Genomic DNA, 13377 nt, shown 5'->3' with positions numbered 1-13377 from the left:
TAAAAATTTCAAGGGAACAATACTTTCAAATAATATAATAATACACATTTTTTTTTTAAGGATTTGATTGAGTCCGGATCATATTTTAAACGGGACGATAAAAAAGAGCACCGCCTTGAAAAGTAAATATACAAAAACTTTAGTTTTATAATGTTAGAATTAGCAATAAATATATTTTAATAGATATTTTTTAAAAATCAAAACATGCAGCTATCAATACGTTAGTTATATTTGTAAAAATGAAGTTTAAAATACTTAATGAAGGGCTTAAATAATTGTTTAATACGATTTTGAAAGTCAAGGTGATTGTGATTTCGGCTTCGGCGGTTTAAACAACAACAAAATGGATTTTTGCCGTACGCCTTTCTTGCTATTTCGATTCCGAAATACCACGTTTCTTAAATCGAAATCTGCTGATATGAAACGAAAATATTTCGCGAGATTTATTTCGTGTAAAAATAACCGTTATTTTTCCGCGATCCAACGCGACCCAAGTTCTGTTATGGTCGCCGGCAGCGATGGCGCTTGTATGAGTAGTGACTGTTCATCTCACTGGTCGGATCGTTTTTTGTCGGCTGAGGACGCAGACGTATTTCGGACATTAAAATCCGACTGCGTTGTTTATGGAGACTTTATATCTGTTGAGGAAGAGAACACATTGTTGACAGAAATCGAACCTTACCTAAAACGGCTTCGCTATGAACACGATCACTGGGATAATGTAAGTACGCGGTCGCGGTGCTTATGCACTTTCATTACCGCGCTGTTTTTTTTTTGTTTGTTTTTTTTAAGAGTATTTTCAAGTTTTACGATATCATTATTATTATTATTATTATTATTATTATTAAATAAAAGTAGAGAATAGTTAGAAAACACTCTTCTCTCCCCGTGTTAAGAATGGTTTTCTAAATAATAACATTATTATTTCAGTACGGTAACAAAAATGCATAAGTACTAAGTACACAGTAATGTCTGTTTATTTACTTGACACCCACTTTACCAAGGTTAGACATTAGGTCGATGTATAATGTGAAGCCTTCCCCTTCCCTCTCCAACAAAAATGCCGAGTTCGAACCCATCAAAATTCCCCCCGGGCGGGGGGGGGGGACAACCGGCAATAATCTCTTCTCTCAAAGAAGGAGATAATGCCTGAGAAGATGCTCTCCTATGATTGAACAAACCATACTTCACTTCAACATAATAAATGGAGCATTAGTGCAGTCACAAGAAAATTGTTTTCATTTTAAGAGAGTTTCGTCCGTGCAACTTAAATGTTGACGACCCTCCGCTTCTCCCATGACTCTTTAAATTCATTTGAGAATGCTAAAAGTGTCTGAGAGGTTGAAAGTAAATGTTTTGACAGTTTGTTTAGCTGCTATTTCTGACTGACAGTACAGGAACTCTACTCTTTGGTAGCACTTAAAGCGGCTGCTCCATCATCAGTTGTATAATATTCAGATACTTGTAGTACTATGTCGTGCATGGAAAGGGACTCTGTCTGTTGCTATCTCAGGTGGGCTTTCACAAAGCCACAACCCTCTAAGACTCAGCTAATGGACTACTTGTGTATGCATACTTGACTCGGCTAATGAACTACTTGTGTATGCATACTTGAGGTCAAAACTGACCCATTTTGCCCTCTACTTCTCTAATAACCCAACCTCAAATTAAACAAAAACGAAATGAGATGACACCCCAAAATAAGAACGCAATCAAATTAGACAACCACCCAAGCAAAACCAATTCACCTCCTCCCTTGATACTCGCATTCACAAATATCCATGGGCTTAGAAGTAACCAAGATGATATAGAGTAAACTCCTCAGATATCTTAACAAACAAACCTTAACAAACCTATACTCCTCAATCACCTCTCACTTCTTTAACATGACAGGTACCTCTCTCTGTTGTAAGGATTTGAATTGATATATGCATAGACTTGGAGTCTATATTCATAGCAACTTCCTCTTGATGAGAGCAATACCTGGAATCAGATGTGCTTTTGACTAGCCTTTCAATACTGGATTAGTTACCTATACTTTCTCTACTGTTCTCCATTGTCAGGAATGTTCTTTAATCAACCATGTCTCTGATAGCATAGCTGCAGCACATTCTTTAGATACCAACACACAAGTGCATGTGTTTGATGACTTTAAATATGCACCATAAAAACTGGCTTAGTTTCTCGAGTTACATGAATGCATTAGAACGCTGTACCTAGACTTTCTCTACAGCTTATTCCGTTACACAAACAGCCATGTTCCCAATCCTCACAGATCGTGAAGATCAAGCCTCACTTCTTTTTTTTTTTTTTACATAGAGTTCACCACTTATCAAGGCCCAATGGCCACTCGGGGATAAGGGTTATTGTGTGTACAGTAATCAATGAGATAGTGTAGCAATAGTATTGGAGAATTGATAAGGTGTCATTACTTAGGGGGGGGCGGTTCATCAGGAATTTGTTTGTGTTGGACTTGTGTTGGACATCCAGGTTGAAGTCAGGAGGGAAACAGGCAAGCGGAACAGAGTTCCACAGGCGTGAAGTTCTAGATCTATTCCTTACCACAGTAACCGAGAATTGTGTGACTAATGCCTATGGTTGATTTGGAAATGTTTAATTCTTGACAGCATCTGTTTCATAGCACAGAAACAATCATATAATTATTGTCAATTTTTAAATATTTTCCACCCTGACTCATCAGAAGAATAAGAACTCATTAACTTTAAAAAGAAAAAAAAAAAAGAATTTGGGTATGATTAAATAAATCCGAAAAAAAAAATCCAAAGAGTAGTTGCATCATGCATTGGATTTTTTTGATTTATGCACTCATGCTCAAATATTTTTTCTTTAAAGTTAATGAGTTCTTATTCTTTTGATGAGTCAAGGTGGAAACTATTAAAAAATTGACATAATAATTATATGATTGTTTCTGTGCTACGAAGCAGGTGCTGTCAAGAATTAAACATTTTAACATACTGAAAGAAATAAATGGTAAACTGGCTTAGTTTCTCAAGTTACACAGATGCATTTAAACCTTTGAATCATGGTCTAAAGTTAGGTGTAAGATGGTGTAACGATAGTTACACCACCTTACACTTAACTGTTACAGTTGAATTTCTAACAGTTCAATGCTTTATTTTGTAGAATGACCAGCAGGGATATCTGACATTGCCTGGAATTGCATGATGATCAATGGAAGTTTCACATTCCCATATTTTTATCATCATCGGAATCAGTGAACGTCTTGAAATTTGGAATGTAGACTTTTTTCATTTATTTGTATATGATCTGTTGTTATATAAAATTATATATTATATTAAATAAAAAGGTTGCTATAAATAAAAGGTGAAATATAATTGAATAAGCATATTTTCCCCATAAATATAAATGACAAAAGTCTACATGACAAATTCCAAGATGTTTTCCATCTTACCATTTATTTCAGCATGTTAAAATGTTCAATTCTTGACAGCACCTGTTTCGTAGTTCAGAACCATTCATATAATTATTATGTCAATTTTTTTCATCTATTCTGCTCTGACTCATCAGAAGAATAGGAACTCGTCAACTTTTAAAGAAAACAAAAAGAAACATGGACATGATGACAAAAATCCAAAAAAATCGGAAAAGTAGTTGCAGTTGTGTTTTGTGATAGTTACACTATCTTTCACCAAATAACACCTAACTATGACAGTTGGTTTGTGTCCAATGTATCATTTTTCTTGGAGAGATAATTGCGCATCCTTTTAAGATCTGTATGCGTTTACACAGACTATTTGCATGCCAAGTTTTTAATTTCTTTCCAAAAATAAATTTGCATGAATGAGTATGCTACAACTTTTCTCATCTTGATTCTATTGTTGATCTTGAATTTTTCCTAGAAGCAAGTACTTACAGGAACCACTATGTGAAGCTTACCAACATCACCCAGGAGGATCTTTTATCGTTGGGACAGTTGCGTCTGGCGGTGTAGCATGGTGTTTTATCATTTCATCTATATATATAAAAGCGAAAATGTATGTATGTATGTGTGTTCGCTTTTTCTGTATGTCTACAAAAGGCTTTTTTCAGAGAAGCGGTCAGTCGGTTCACAACTTTTTATATCACATATAAATTGTAATATCTTATAGTTAACAACGAAGCTCGCCTGTCTATTTAATTTGCTCGATTTCGGGAAGATAAATATTCAACATTTGTCGCTCGCCGCATGTGGGTTAGTCTTTTTCCTATAACATCTTGGGAAAATAAAAATTAAAAAAAAGCGTTCTGCAGTAAATGAAATACTATCCCGCAGTCAAACTTGACCTCATTAACTCATTAAAACAGGCACCTGCCGAATCCAAGCAATTAAATAAATTCAAACGTGTTTCCATTAGCATCTCGCGGTGGGGGAATGGTTAACGTCGCACGTTTTTTTTTTCACACTTTAATTTACAACTTTGCCTCAATGGTTCGGGTTCGATCCTCATATTACTTTCTTTTTTTTTAACCCCCCCAGCCACCCCCGGAGTTTCCACACACACCTTCAAACACCCGGGCAATGCCGGGTACCCCTCGCTAGTCATTCATATAAACCACAGAAAACTAAGTTTTAAACAAAAACAAGCAATAAAAGAAATCGGTTTTGGCATTGGAAAATAGGATAATTTTTTCTGATTTTGATATCCCAAACAGTTAAGATTTTTTTCGATTTCTAACTCCAGGGTTCATTAGACCAAGCGCAATGGTTTGAAGCGGCCAAGATAGTGATGTTATGGTGGAGAGAGAGAAGAGTGGGAGAGAGACAGAAGTATATCATTGCGTCCGCTTGGTTGACAATCAAATCTCAATCTGCCAATCTTTTTGTGTCACTTTTTCTGTCAACTTTTAAAAACATCAGCATAACCAGATTCCTTTAATTGTTACATTCTTTCTCAAACAATAACAAATTTTGTTTACATTCGTGAGAAATATTGAAACAGCTGGCCTCTTATGCATCTTTGCCAACCTTGGAGTGATTCTGGAGCTGTTACTTCATGGTTGAACTCTCTTGAGTTGCAGCATGTAATGTGACTGAATCAGCAAAGTCTTCTCTTTAAAAAAGATTGGTTGTTGGGGAAAGGGCGATCCTGCATAACGTACCAATTTGGGTATCGAAGATAAAACGGTGCTAGCAGGTTTGCAGAATTTGACAGCGGCAGTAACGGTCAAACACTTCTAGCCTTTTGAGATATGTAGCTCTCATCAGTCAGGTATCACAGGTATAGAGAAGAATCAATGAGCAAAAGTGGTGCTATTGAACCAACCAGAATCGAACTTGGCATACCCAGGTTGTCAGTCTATGTCATTATCAACTTTACCACTGACACCTCTTGTTTTTTTATTAAATTTTCGTCAGTATTGGAATGATTAATCAGAATCAAGGATCAGAACTTTTTGGTGTATCAGAACCGGAAAATTTTGTGCCTATTTTCTGATGCCAAAAACGCTTCTTGTAATTGTTTCATTTTTGTCTTTGTTTAAAACTTAATTTTTCATTTCTGGTATTAATGATAAAATAATAAATATTTGTATATTTTTTGAACTGTCAGCAAAACTAAAATCTATTGTGTACTTTTATGTTTCCAAAAATACATGCACATATTATATGAGTATTTACAGCAATCTGACACCCCTCCCTCCACTAAAAAAAAAAGATAACTGCATTGTTAAATATTTAAAGATTTTTTAAACTCAGAATTGGTAATTGTATTGGAATCGACCCATCACTAATTTCCATGAGTCCAAAAATCAAAACCTTCCTTTTAGCCGATGCATTAAACTTTAACTTCTTTTTTACACTCTCTTTTTCTAGGCAATCCATGCATACAGAGAAACGGAACGTAAGCACTGGAGTGAAGTTAACAAAAGCATTTTGAATCGAGTAAAATCGGTCGCATTTGAACAGACGGAAATTCCTTTGCCTTATACTCATGTATTGGATATCGAAAAAGATGGTTACATCAAACCTCACATTGATTCGGTCAGAGTAAGTTGATCAATATTCTTCTTTTTTTCTTCTTTTGTATGGTTATCACTAGGGCTGTGACAACAGCATATTCTTTTCGTTCTTTTGACTCTCAAGTATATATCCGACACAGTAAGACACAGTCAATCAACCGAGAACCATATCAGTCTATATAAAAACATAAGATATTAACAGATATATACTCAAGAGTCAAAACAATAAAAAGAATATGCTGTTGTCACAGCCCCAGTTACCACTTATCAAGGCCAAAAGTTACTCAAGAAAAAGGTCATAAATTATTGCCTGAGAAGATAATGTCACATGACAGCAGAACAGATATTAACACCTCACTTATTAAGTCCCGGGCCTAATTAATAAAAACAAAAACAACTTTCAGGCAAATTCCGATTTTAGTCATTAACAGAGTGATTCCAACGTTTCTCTAAGAATTCAATGCTTTATTTTGTAGAATGACCAGCAGGGAGATCCAACATTGCCCTGGATTAAATGATGATCAACGGAAGTTTCACATTCTCATATTTTTATTGTCATCGTAATCAGTGAATTTGCCTATTTTTCAATCAAATCGATTTGATTGCCTGCTCTAGTTGGGGACCCATCGCGATGCATCGGAAAGAAGCTTCACATGCCTCCCCACAGTGACTTAATCCATAGTATATTGTACTCTATATTGCACTGTAGAGAACCTACTTCTAATTTTATAAAATTATTTTTATATATAATCGCTAGAATTTAAGTGTAAAATGCAAAAGTTAAGTATCATGCTTCAATTATGCTTTAAACAGAAACAATCATTTCGAGCGTGTCCCTGTCATATCAAAGAACCTGTTGTTGATTTTATATGTCAGGCTTTTCTGCTTGTGTGATGATAAAACTTCTCAAATGCGCTTGTGATGTTAGGCTGTATAAGGTGTTAACTTTGGGCAAAATTGCCTGTTCCTTCTTTCATCTGATTATTTTGATTATTGATACTTATCAAAGACATTCTGATACAAAACCTTTCTAAGAACACTGCCAGACACATAAAGTACCAGGTGTTAACTTTGGGCAAAATTGCCTGTTCCTTCTTTCATCTGATTATTTTGATTATTGATACTTATCAAAGACATTCTGATACAAAACCTTTCTAAGAACACTGCCAGGCACATAAAGTACCATTGTATGAAATTTTATAAGAATCAACCCAACTGTTTTCAAGTCTATAGGGAATGAACTTACATGCAGACACAAAGTTCCTTTTATAATAAATTGATATTCTCTCTGCACCTCACTGCTAAAAGAGATTTGTCTGCCTAAACTATACTCTCACTATTTTCTAATTCTTAATTCAGTTTATTATTTCAAAGTAAGGTACTGTCTTTTAATGTTCAATTCCGAAGGACCCCATAATTTGATAAGTTCTAGGCCTGACATATGAGGATATCAATGGGCAATGACCCTAACCATCCAACTTGGTAGTAGTGGGAAGCATCTAATCATATTCAAACTATCTTTTCTCCTCATAATTTTCCCCAATAGTCGCCAGAAACACACCAAGATCTTTCATTGATAAAAACTGGAAGAATGGACCAACCAACAGCATAACGAGTATTTTCTGGATGAACTGAGTCGGGATTATATAGACAAGAATGACTCTGTTGACCAACTAAAAAGTGGATTGCTCCTGTAACCCGACAAAGACTCCAAGGAGTGTTCACCTGTATATAAGTGCAGTTCTAAGTGGTTTCAGATTTTGGAGCACCCAAGAAAGTTCAGCAGCTTGGCTTTGATTGTCTATACGATGACAGGGTTTGATATATGATTCTAGTTATTTCTTTTCCACAAGTTGTCCGCAAAGTAGAAAAAAAACAAAAAAACAAAGGAAAACAATTCAAAGTCTTCAGAGAAATAGATGTGGCATGTGCCCCATGCTGCGTTCCTTTAGATCCACAGGCCACAGCTTGTTCCCGGTACTGGGGTAGTTGCCCTTCTGATCACTGTCTTCTGAAAGAGAATACCCAAGTGGACTGTTCAGCCTGATAGCTAAGTTATAAATCTCGTAGATAATAAATAAAAACTCCAGTCATCAGTTCCTTGTTTTTTACAAAAATAATATTATCAAATAAAACTTCTAAACTACAATGTTCTGTATTATATAGTTGAATTAAATTCCGAATACATTTTTTCAACAACGAAATTATTTAGAGTTAGTTTAAAAGAAAGTAAAAAGCTACCTGAAATGAACAATTTTGTTTTTTTCTCTCTTTCTTTTAGTATTTCTGTCAGCCTGGTAGTCAGGGTGAGCAGGGAAAGAGATTTAGGCAGCTGGAGCTTGTTCAAAAACTAGCAAAATTTGCTCATCCTGGAACTTTTGTACTCGGGTAACGGGATGGGTCTAGCAAACCAGTATTTTTCCCCACCAACTAATAATCACTACATAAAAATTCCTTCATCAATTGGTCACTGACCACATTACACAATCATACAATTTTCCAGTGACATGTTTCTTATGCCGAACCAAACAGTTGTTACGTTAGTGAAATATTATTATTTGAATGTTTATTATTGTTTCCAAATCAGCTCGGTTGTTAGATTTTCCCTTGCTTTAATTAGAGTCATCAACCAGCAAGACCAGCTGGAATCGCCCGGCGTCCTTCTATATCAATTAACGTTCTAATCAAGTTTTATTACTGGCAGGTTTACTCTATCAAGAGGTTCCGTTACACTCCACTATGATCAGGAGAGGATTGTAATGGCTATCCAAGATCAATCTGATTGGCCTTGAACTGGCATCTAAGCTTCAGCTTCTGTTCCATCGACGAAATGTTGCATCCCTCTGCCTGTTCTACAAGTATTTTAATGGTGAATGCTCTGACGAACTGCAAGCACTTGTGCCCCCATGATGTAAACACCCTCGACAAACCCGACAGGCAGCTAAATCCCACCCCCACGCAGTAGAGATCCCTAGATGTAAAAGATCCTTCTACTCCAGTAGTTTCTTCCCCAGAGCCGCTAGACTTTGGAATTCCATTCCAGGTCCCTGCTTCCCCAACTGTACTGACATGCAGAAGTTCAAGTGTAACATGAACCGACATCTTGCTGCCTAAATCCCTACATAGTACCCCAATAGTTGTTGCCCCTGATAGTAGCCCCTACACCAAAGTGGCAATGTGCCTTGTTTGGGGTGAAAATGTAATAAAAAAATTTTTTTTTAAAAGGCTTGATGACCAATGCTTTTAAAAAGATGAATGGTCTCAGCAATGAAAACAAGTGCAAGTTCTGCCACACAAAAATAGAGAATGTGAGCCACTTGACATCCAAGTGTAAGGTAATACTAGGGGACGGCTACTATACAACATGATACAATGAAGTGTGTAAATATCTCCACCGGACCATCTGTGAAATGTTGAATATTGAAAGTAGCCGCAAGTCCAGGAAACATATACCAGAAATAAGTCCTACACCATCCACTATGACTATGCAATTCCTACAGCTATGTATCTAGAAAGTAGAGCTATTAAACTTGTTATAGTGATATGGGATAAGGAAAAAAGAGCAACCTTAGTAGAAGTTAATGTCTCCAATAATGCTAGGTTAAGCAGAGCTGAGAGGAAAAGATAAAATACCAAGGTCTCATGTATAACATGAAAAGAAACTGGAATCTTAGGAAGATCTCCATCATTCCAATAATTATAGGAGCAACGAGATTCATTAAAAAGAATTTCAAAAACTACCTCATAAATATAGCCAGTTAACCAAGTGCAAGAGAAATTCAGACAATTATACTTAAAAGGCCAGTTAGAATCTTAAAAAGGTCTCTCGGTTGGAATGTATGAGAGGTTCACCCACTATCTCATACATAAGAAATTTCTCATACATAATTTTTTTTTTTTTTTAATTAAACAAAGAAAAGAAAAAAAGAAAATGATAATAAAACAATTTTTTTTTTTTTTTTAAATTACATTTTCACCCCAAACAAAGCACATTGCCACTTTGATGTAGGGGGCTACTATCAGGGACATAAACTACAGGGGTACTATGTAGGGAGTTGGGCAGCAAGATGTCTGTTCACATTACACTAGAACTTCTGCATTTCAGTACAGTTGTGGAAGCAGGGACCCAGAAGGGAGTTCCAAAGTCTAAAAGTTCTGGGGAAGAAACTACTGGAGTAGAAGGCTCTCTTACATCTAGGGATCTCTACCATGTAGGAGTGGGATTTAGCTGCTTGTTGAGTTTGTCAGGGGTATTTACGTCAAGGGAGTACAAGGGCTTATAATTCGTCAGACCATTCACTATTAAAATACTTGTAGAACAGGTAGAGGGATGCAACATTTCGTCTATGGGACCTATCAGGTTGGCGACTCTCTTTTGAACCCTGTCCAGGAGCAAGAGACTAGTAGCAGATGCACCAGCCCAAATGTGACAACAACACTCCATACATGGGTGAAGTGGCCTTATAGAGGTACAGGATACTTTCAGCCATTAATAGTTTTCTAGCACAGTAGAGAGAGCCTACCTTCTTCACAGCGGTCTTAGCAATGCTCTCAATGTAACTGTTCCAACTCATGTTCCCTGTGAATGTTAGGCCAAGGAGTTTAAAAGAAGTACTTTCAGGTAAATTTTAAAAAATTTGGACTTTGTCTTAGTCTCTTGTTAGAGTAATTTCAACATTATTATTTAATTTTTTAAAAATTATTATTCTTTCCAGTTTTGCGGTCGCACAATTGCTGGACTAAGCTTGCTTTCGCCATCTGTGTTGCGTCTGGCCTTAGAAAACAACAAAACAAAATATGGAGATTTACTTCTTCTTCCAAGGTCTTTATATATCATGAGGTAAACTGTTTCTGTTTTTAATCTTGTTCCCAGATAAATTATTTCCAGAAAAATGTTTTTTCATTTTTTCAATCATGTTGACAGATAAATTATTTCTAGAAAAATGTTTCATTTTTTTTTTTTTTTCAATCATGTTAACAGATAAATTATTTCTAGAAAAATGTTTCCTTTTCTTTTTTCAATCATGTTAACAGATAAATTATTTCTAGAAAAATGTTTTACTTATTTATTTATTTTTTGTCAAACAATAAAAATGAATGATTTCATTATCGTCATCCTGATTTGTTTAATGTCGATTTTACATGCTGACATGTGTTGGACAGTTTCTAGAAATTGACTTCAAAACTAATTTACTTCAGGCCAGGTCTCTATTCATCCCTCTTTTCTCAAGTTTATCTTTATCACTGTCTCCTTTGTTTTCCTTGGCTTGACTCTTCTACTTCAACTGTTTTACCATTCCAAGCATTTGCATCCATTCTTTCAATGTGACTAAATCAACAAAGTCTCTTGTTCAGCACACAACTTTCTATATTGTTCAGATTTAATCTTCCACAAAGGTCATTATAGATCTAGGCCTATTTTTAAAACTTCCATTACACCAAATTAATCTATCTCTGACCAGTTTCTTATTTATCCCTCTTTTTCCTAAAATCCATCCTTATCATTTCCATATATTTCTTTGGTCTAATCCTGCTACTTCTAATCTAAGAACTCTCACCCATTCTTTTGCTGTAACCATACCATCATGGTTAGTCTGCTTTGATTGCAGTAAAAGCTTGTTGTGGTGAATTGGTATTGATGTAACTGCTTCAGATATTGACCCTCGTTACAACATTTTATAAAATTTAAAATATCTACATTTTTCATGTTATTTGGATTAATCGGACTACTGTTCTCATCTTGATTTTCATGTTTCAGTCGATGTAACATCCAACCTTCTTCAGGCGTATCTTGTTGAACTCTGGAATTTTTCTGTCGAACTCGGAAATTTGGACGGAATTTCGAACGGAACCCTTTATTTACTCACCGGGGGCAGTATGCTCTTGTTCTGTCATCCATAACTGGATAGAGGTCCTAAGTAATTTGCAATTGTATTTTTTGGTCGTCCTGCATTGAGGATTGACCCTTCAACCTTAAGGAGAATATCACTTTTTTACAATTGATTTTTCCAAGAACTCTAACCACTGCGTCACGGGTCCAGGGTTCTGCTTGAAATTCCGTCCAAATTCCCAAGTTCAACAAAGAAAGTCGACCGAAACGTTGCGAAAATGATGATCAAGCTGAGACACTATTAATAATTCCCCCCACTCTTTACCTGTGCCTAAACTTAAATGTAGATTCCATGAACAAAGCTTCTTTCTTAGAAATGCATGCCTGTGGAATTGTCTTCCGTTTTCCTGTTTTCCAGCCGACTACAATATGGTTGTCTTCAAGTCTAACGTAAACAAGTTCTTGATTAGCCGTTCCACTTGTTAACAAATTTACCGAATTTCCATTTACTAACGATTACTATATTGCCCAATTTCTACTGTACACTCTTTAATCCTTATCCTCGAGTGGCCCCTTGGCCTTGATAAGTGGTGATGCCTATGTAAAAAAAAATGAGAACAGTAGTCCGACTAATTCAAATAATACAAATAACCAATCCTCATCTAAAACATTCAGAAACGTCATCTACATTTTTGTTTTGTTTTCCAGGGACAAATCTCGTTATGAGTTTACCCACGAATTACTTCCTTCTGAAAAATCAAAATTTAAAGGGAAACCTGTCCTCCGTGATCGACGTATCTCAGTTATTCAACGATTAAAACCTGATGATGAAGAAAAGTAACAGATTTTGTAAGATGCAGAAATAAAAAATGTTTTTGTTTTTACTCGTTTGTACTTAACTTTTTTTTTTTTCTTAATATACAACCAAAAGAAAAACAATTAATATGGCAGCTAGTAAAAATATTCATATATATCAGTGATAAGACAATTCCAATATTTTTCCAGATTCCAATATAATTACTGATTCATATTCTAAAATCGCCACGTGAAATTCTTCCTTTTTAAGGTAAAATTTCATTCATTTTTTTTTTTTTTTTGAGAGGGGGATTTAAATATAAATATACTTTTCTTTTTAGTTTTTTAGTTTGGGAAAATCTTTTTAATTGGGTTTCGGACACAAATTTGGCTGTTAAGGGGGTCAAAGTTCAACAATTTGACCTTTGAAAACTCTACCAAACTCCTCCACCAATTCTGAGTCTAAACACTTGAAATTTTAGATATAGGTTACTTGGACATGGATCTAACTTTATGATTTGATTTGAGCGCAAAACAATAAATGTTAAGGGGTTAAAGTTAAAAACATTTGATCTCTGCGGTCTCTAACAAATAAGTCAGCCAATTTTTGGTCTAAATATTTGAAATTTTACATAAAGTGTATTCAAGACATAGTGCAAGCTTTTTAATCATTTTTTTTTTTTTTGCTGAAAATTTGGCTACCAAGGGGTCAAAGTTTAAAAGATTTGACCGTTGCAGTTTCTAGCAAACTATTAAGCCAATTTTGGGTCTAA

General features: G+C 35.4%; 1 protein-coding gene across 1 annotated transcript; it reads left to right on the top strand.

Moving 5' to 3' along the window:
• Positions 1-96: 96 nt before the first annotated feature.
• On the top strand, positions 97-12693 carry LOC145279983 (RNA demethylase ALKBH7, mitochondrial-like). The gene is made up of 4 exons (XM_080131578.1): positions 97-721; positions 5834-6007; positions 10695-10819; positions 12518-12693. Exons 1-4 carry the CDS (start codon positions 344-346, stop codon positions 12648-12650), a joined length of 810 nt encoding a protein of 269 aa, XP_079987704.1. The 5' UTR covers positions 97-343; the 3' UTR covers positions 12651-12693.
• The last annotated feature ends 684 nt before the right edge of the window (positions 12694-13377 follow it).

This window comes from Euprymna scolopes, chromosome 7 (genome assembly GCF_053919585.1).
Source record: "Euprymna scolopes isolate OS-2025 chromosome 7, ASM5391958v1, whole genome shotgun sequence".
NCBI lineage: Eukaryota > Metazoa > Mollusca > Cephalopoda > Sepiida > Sepiolidae > Euprymna > Euprymna scolopes.
This window is presented reverse-complemented; position numbering and strand designations above follow the sequence as displayed.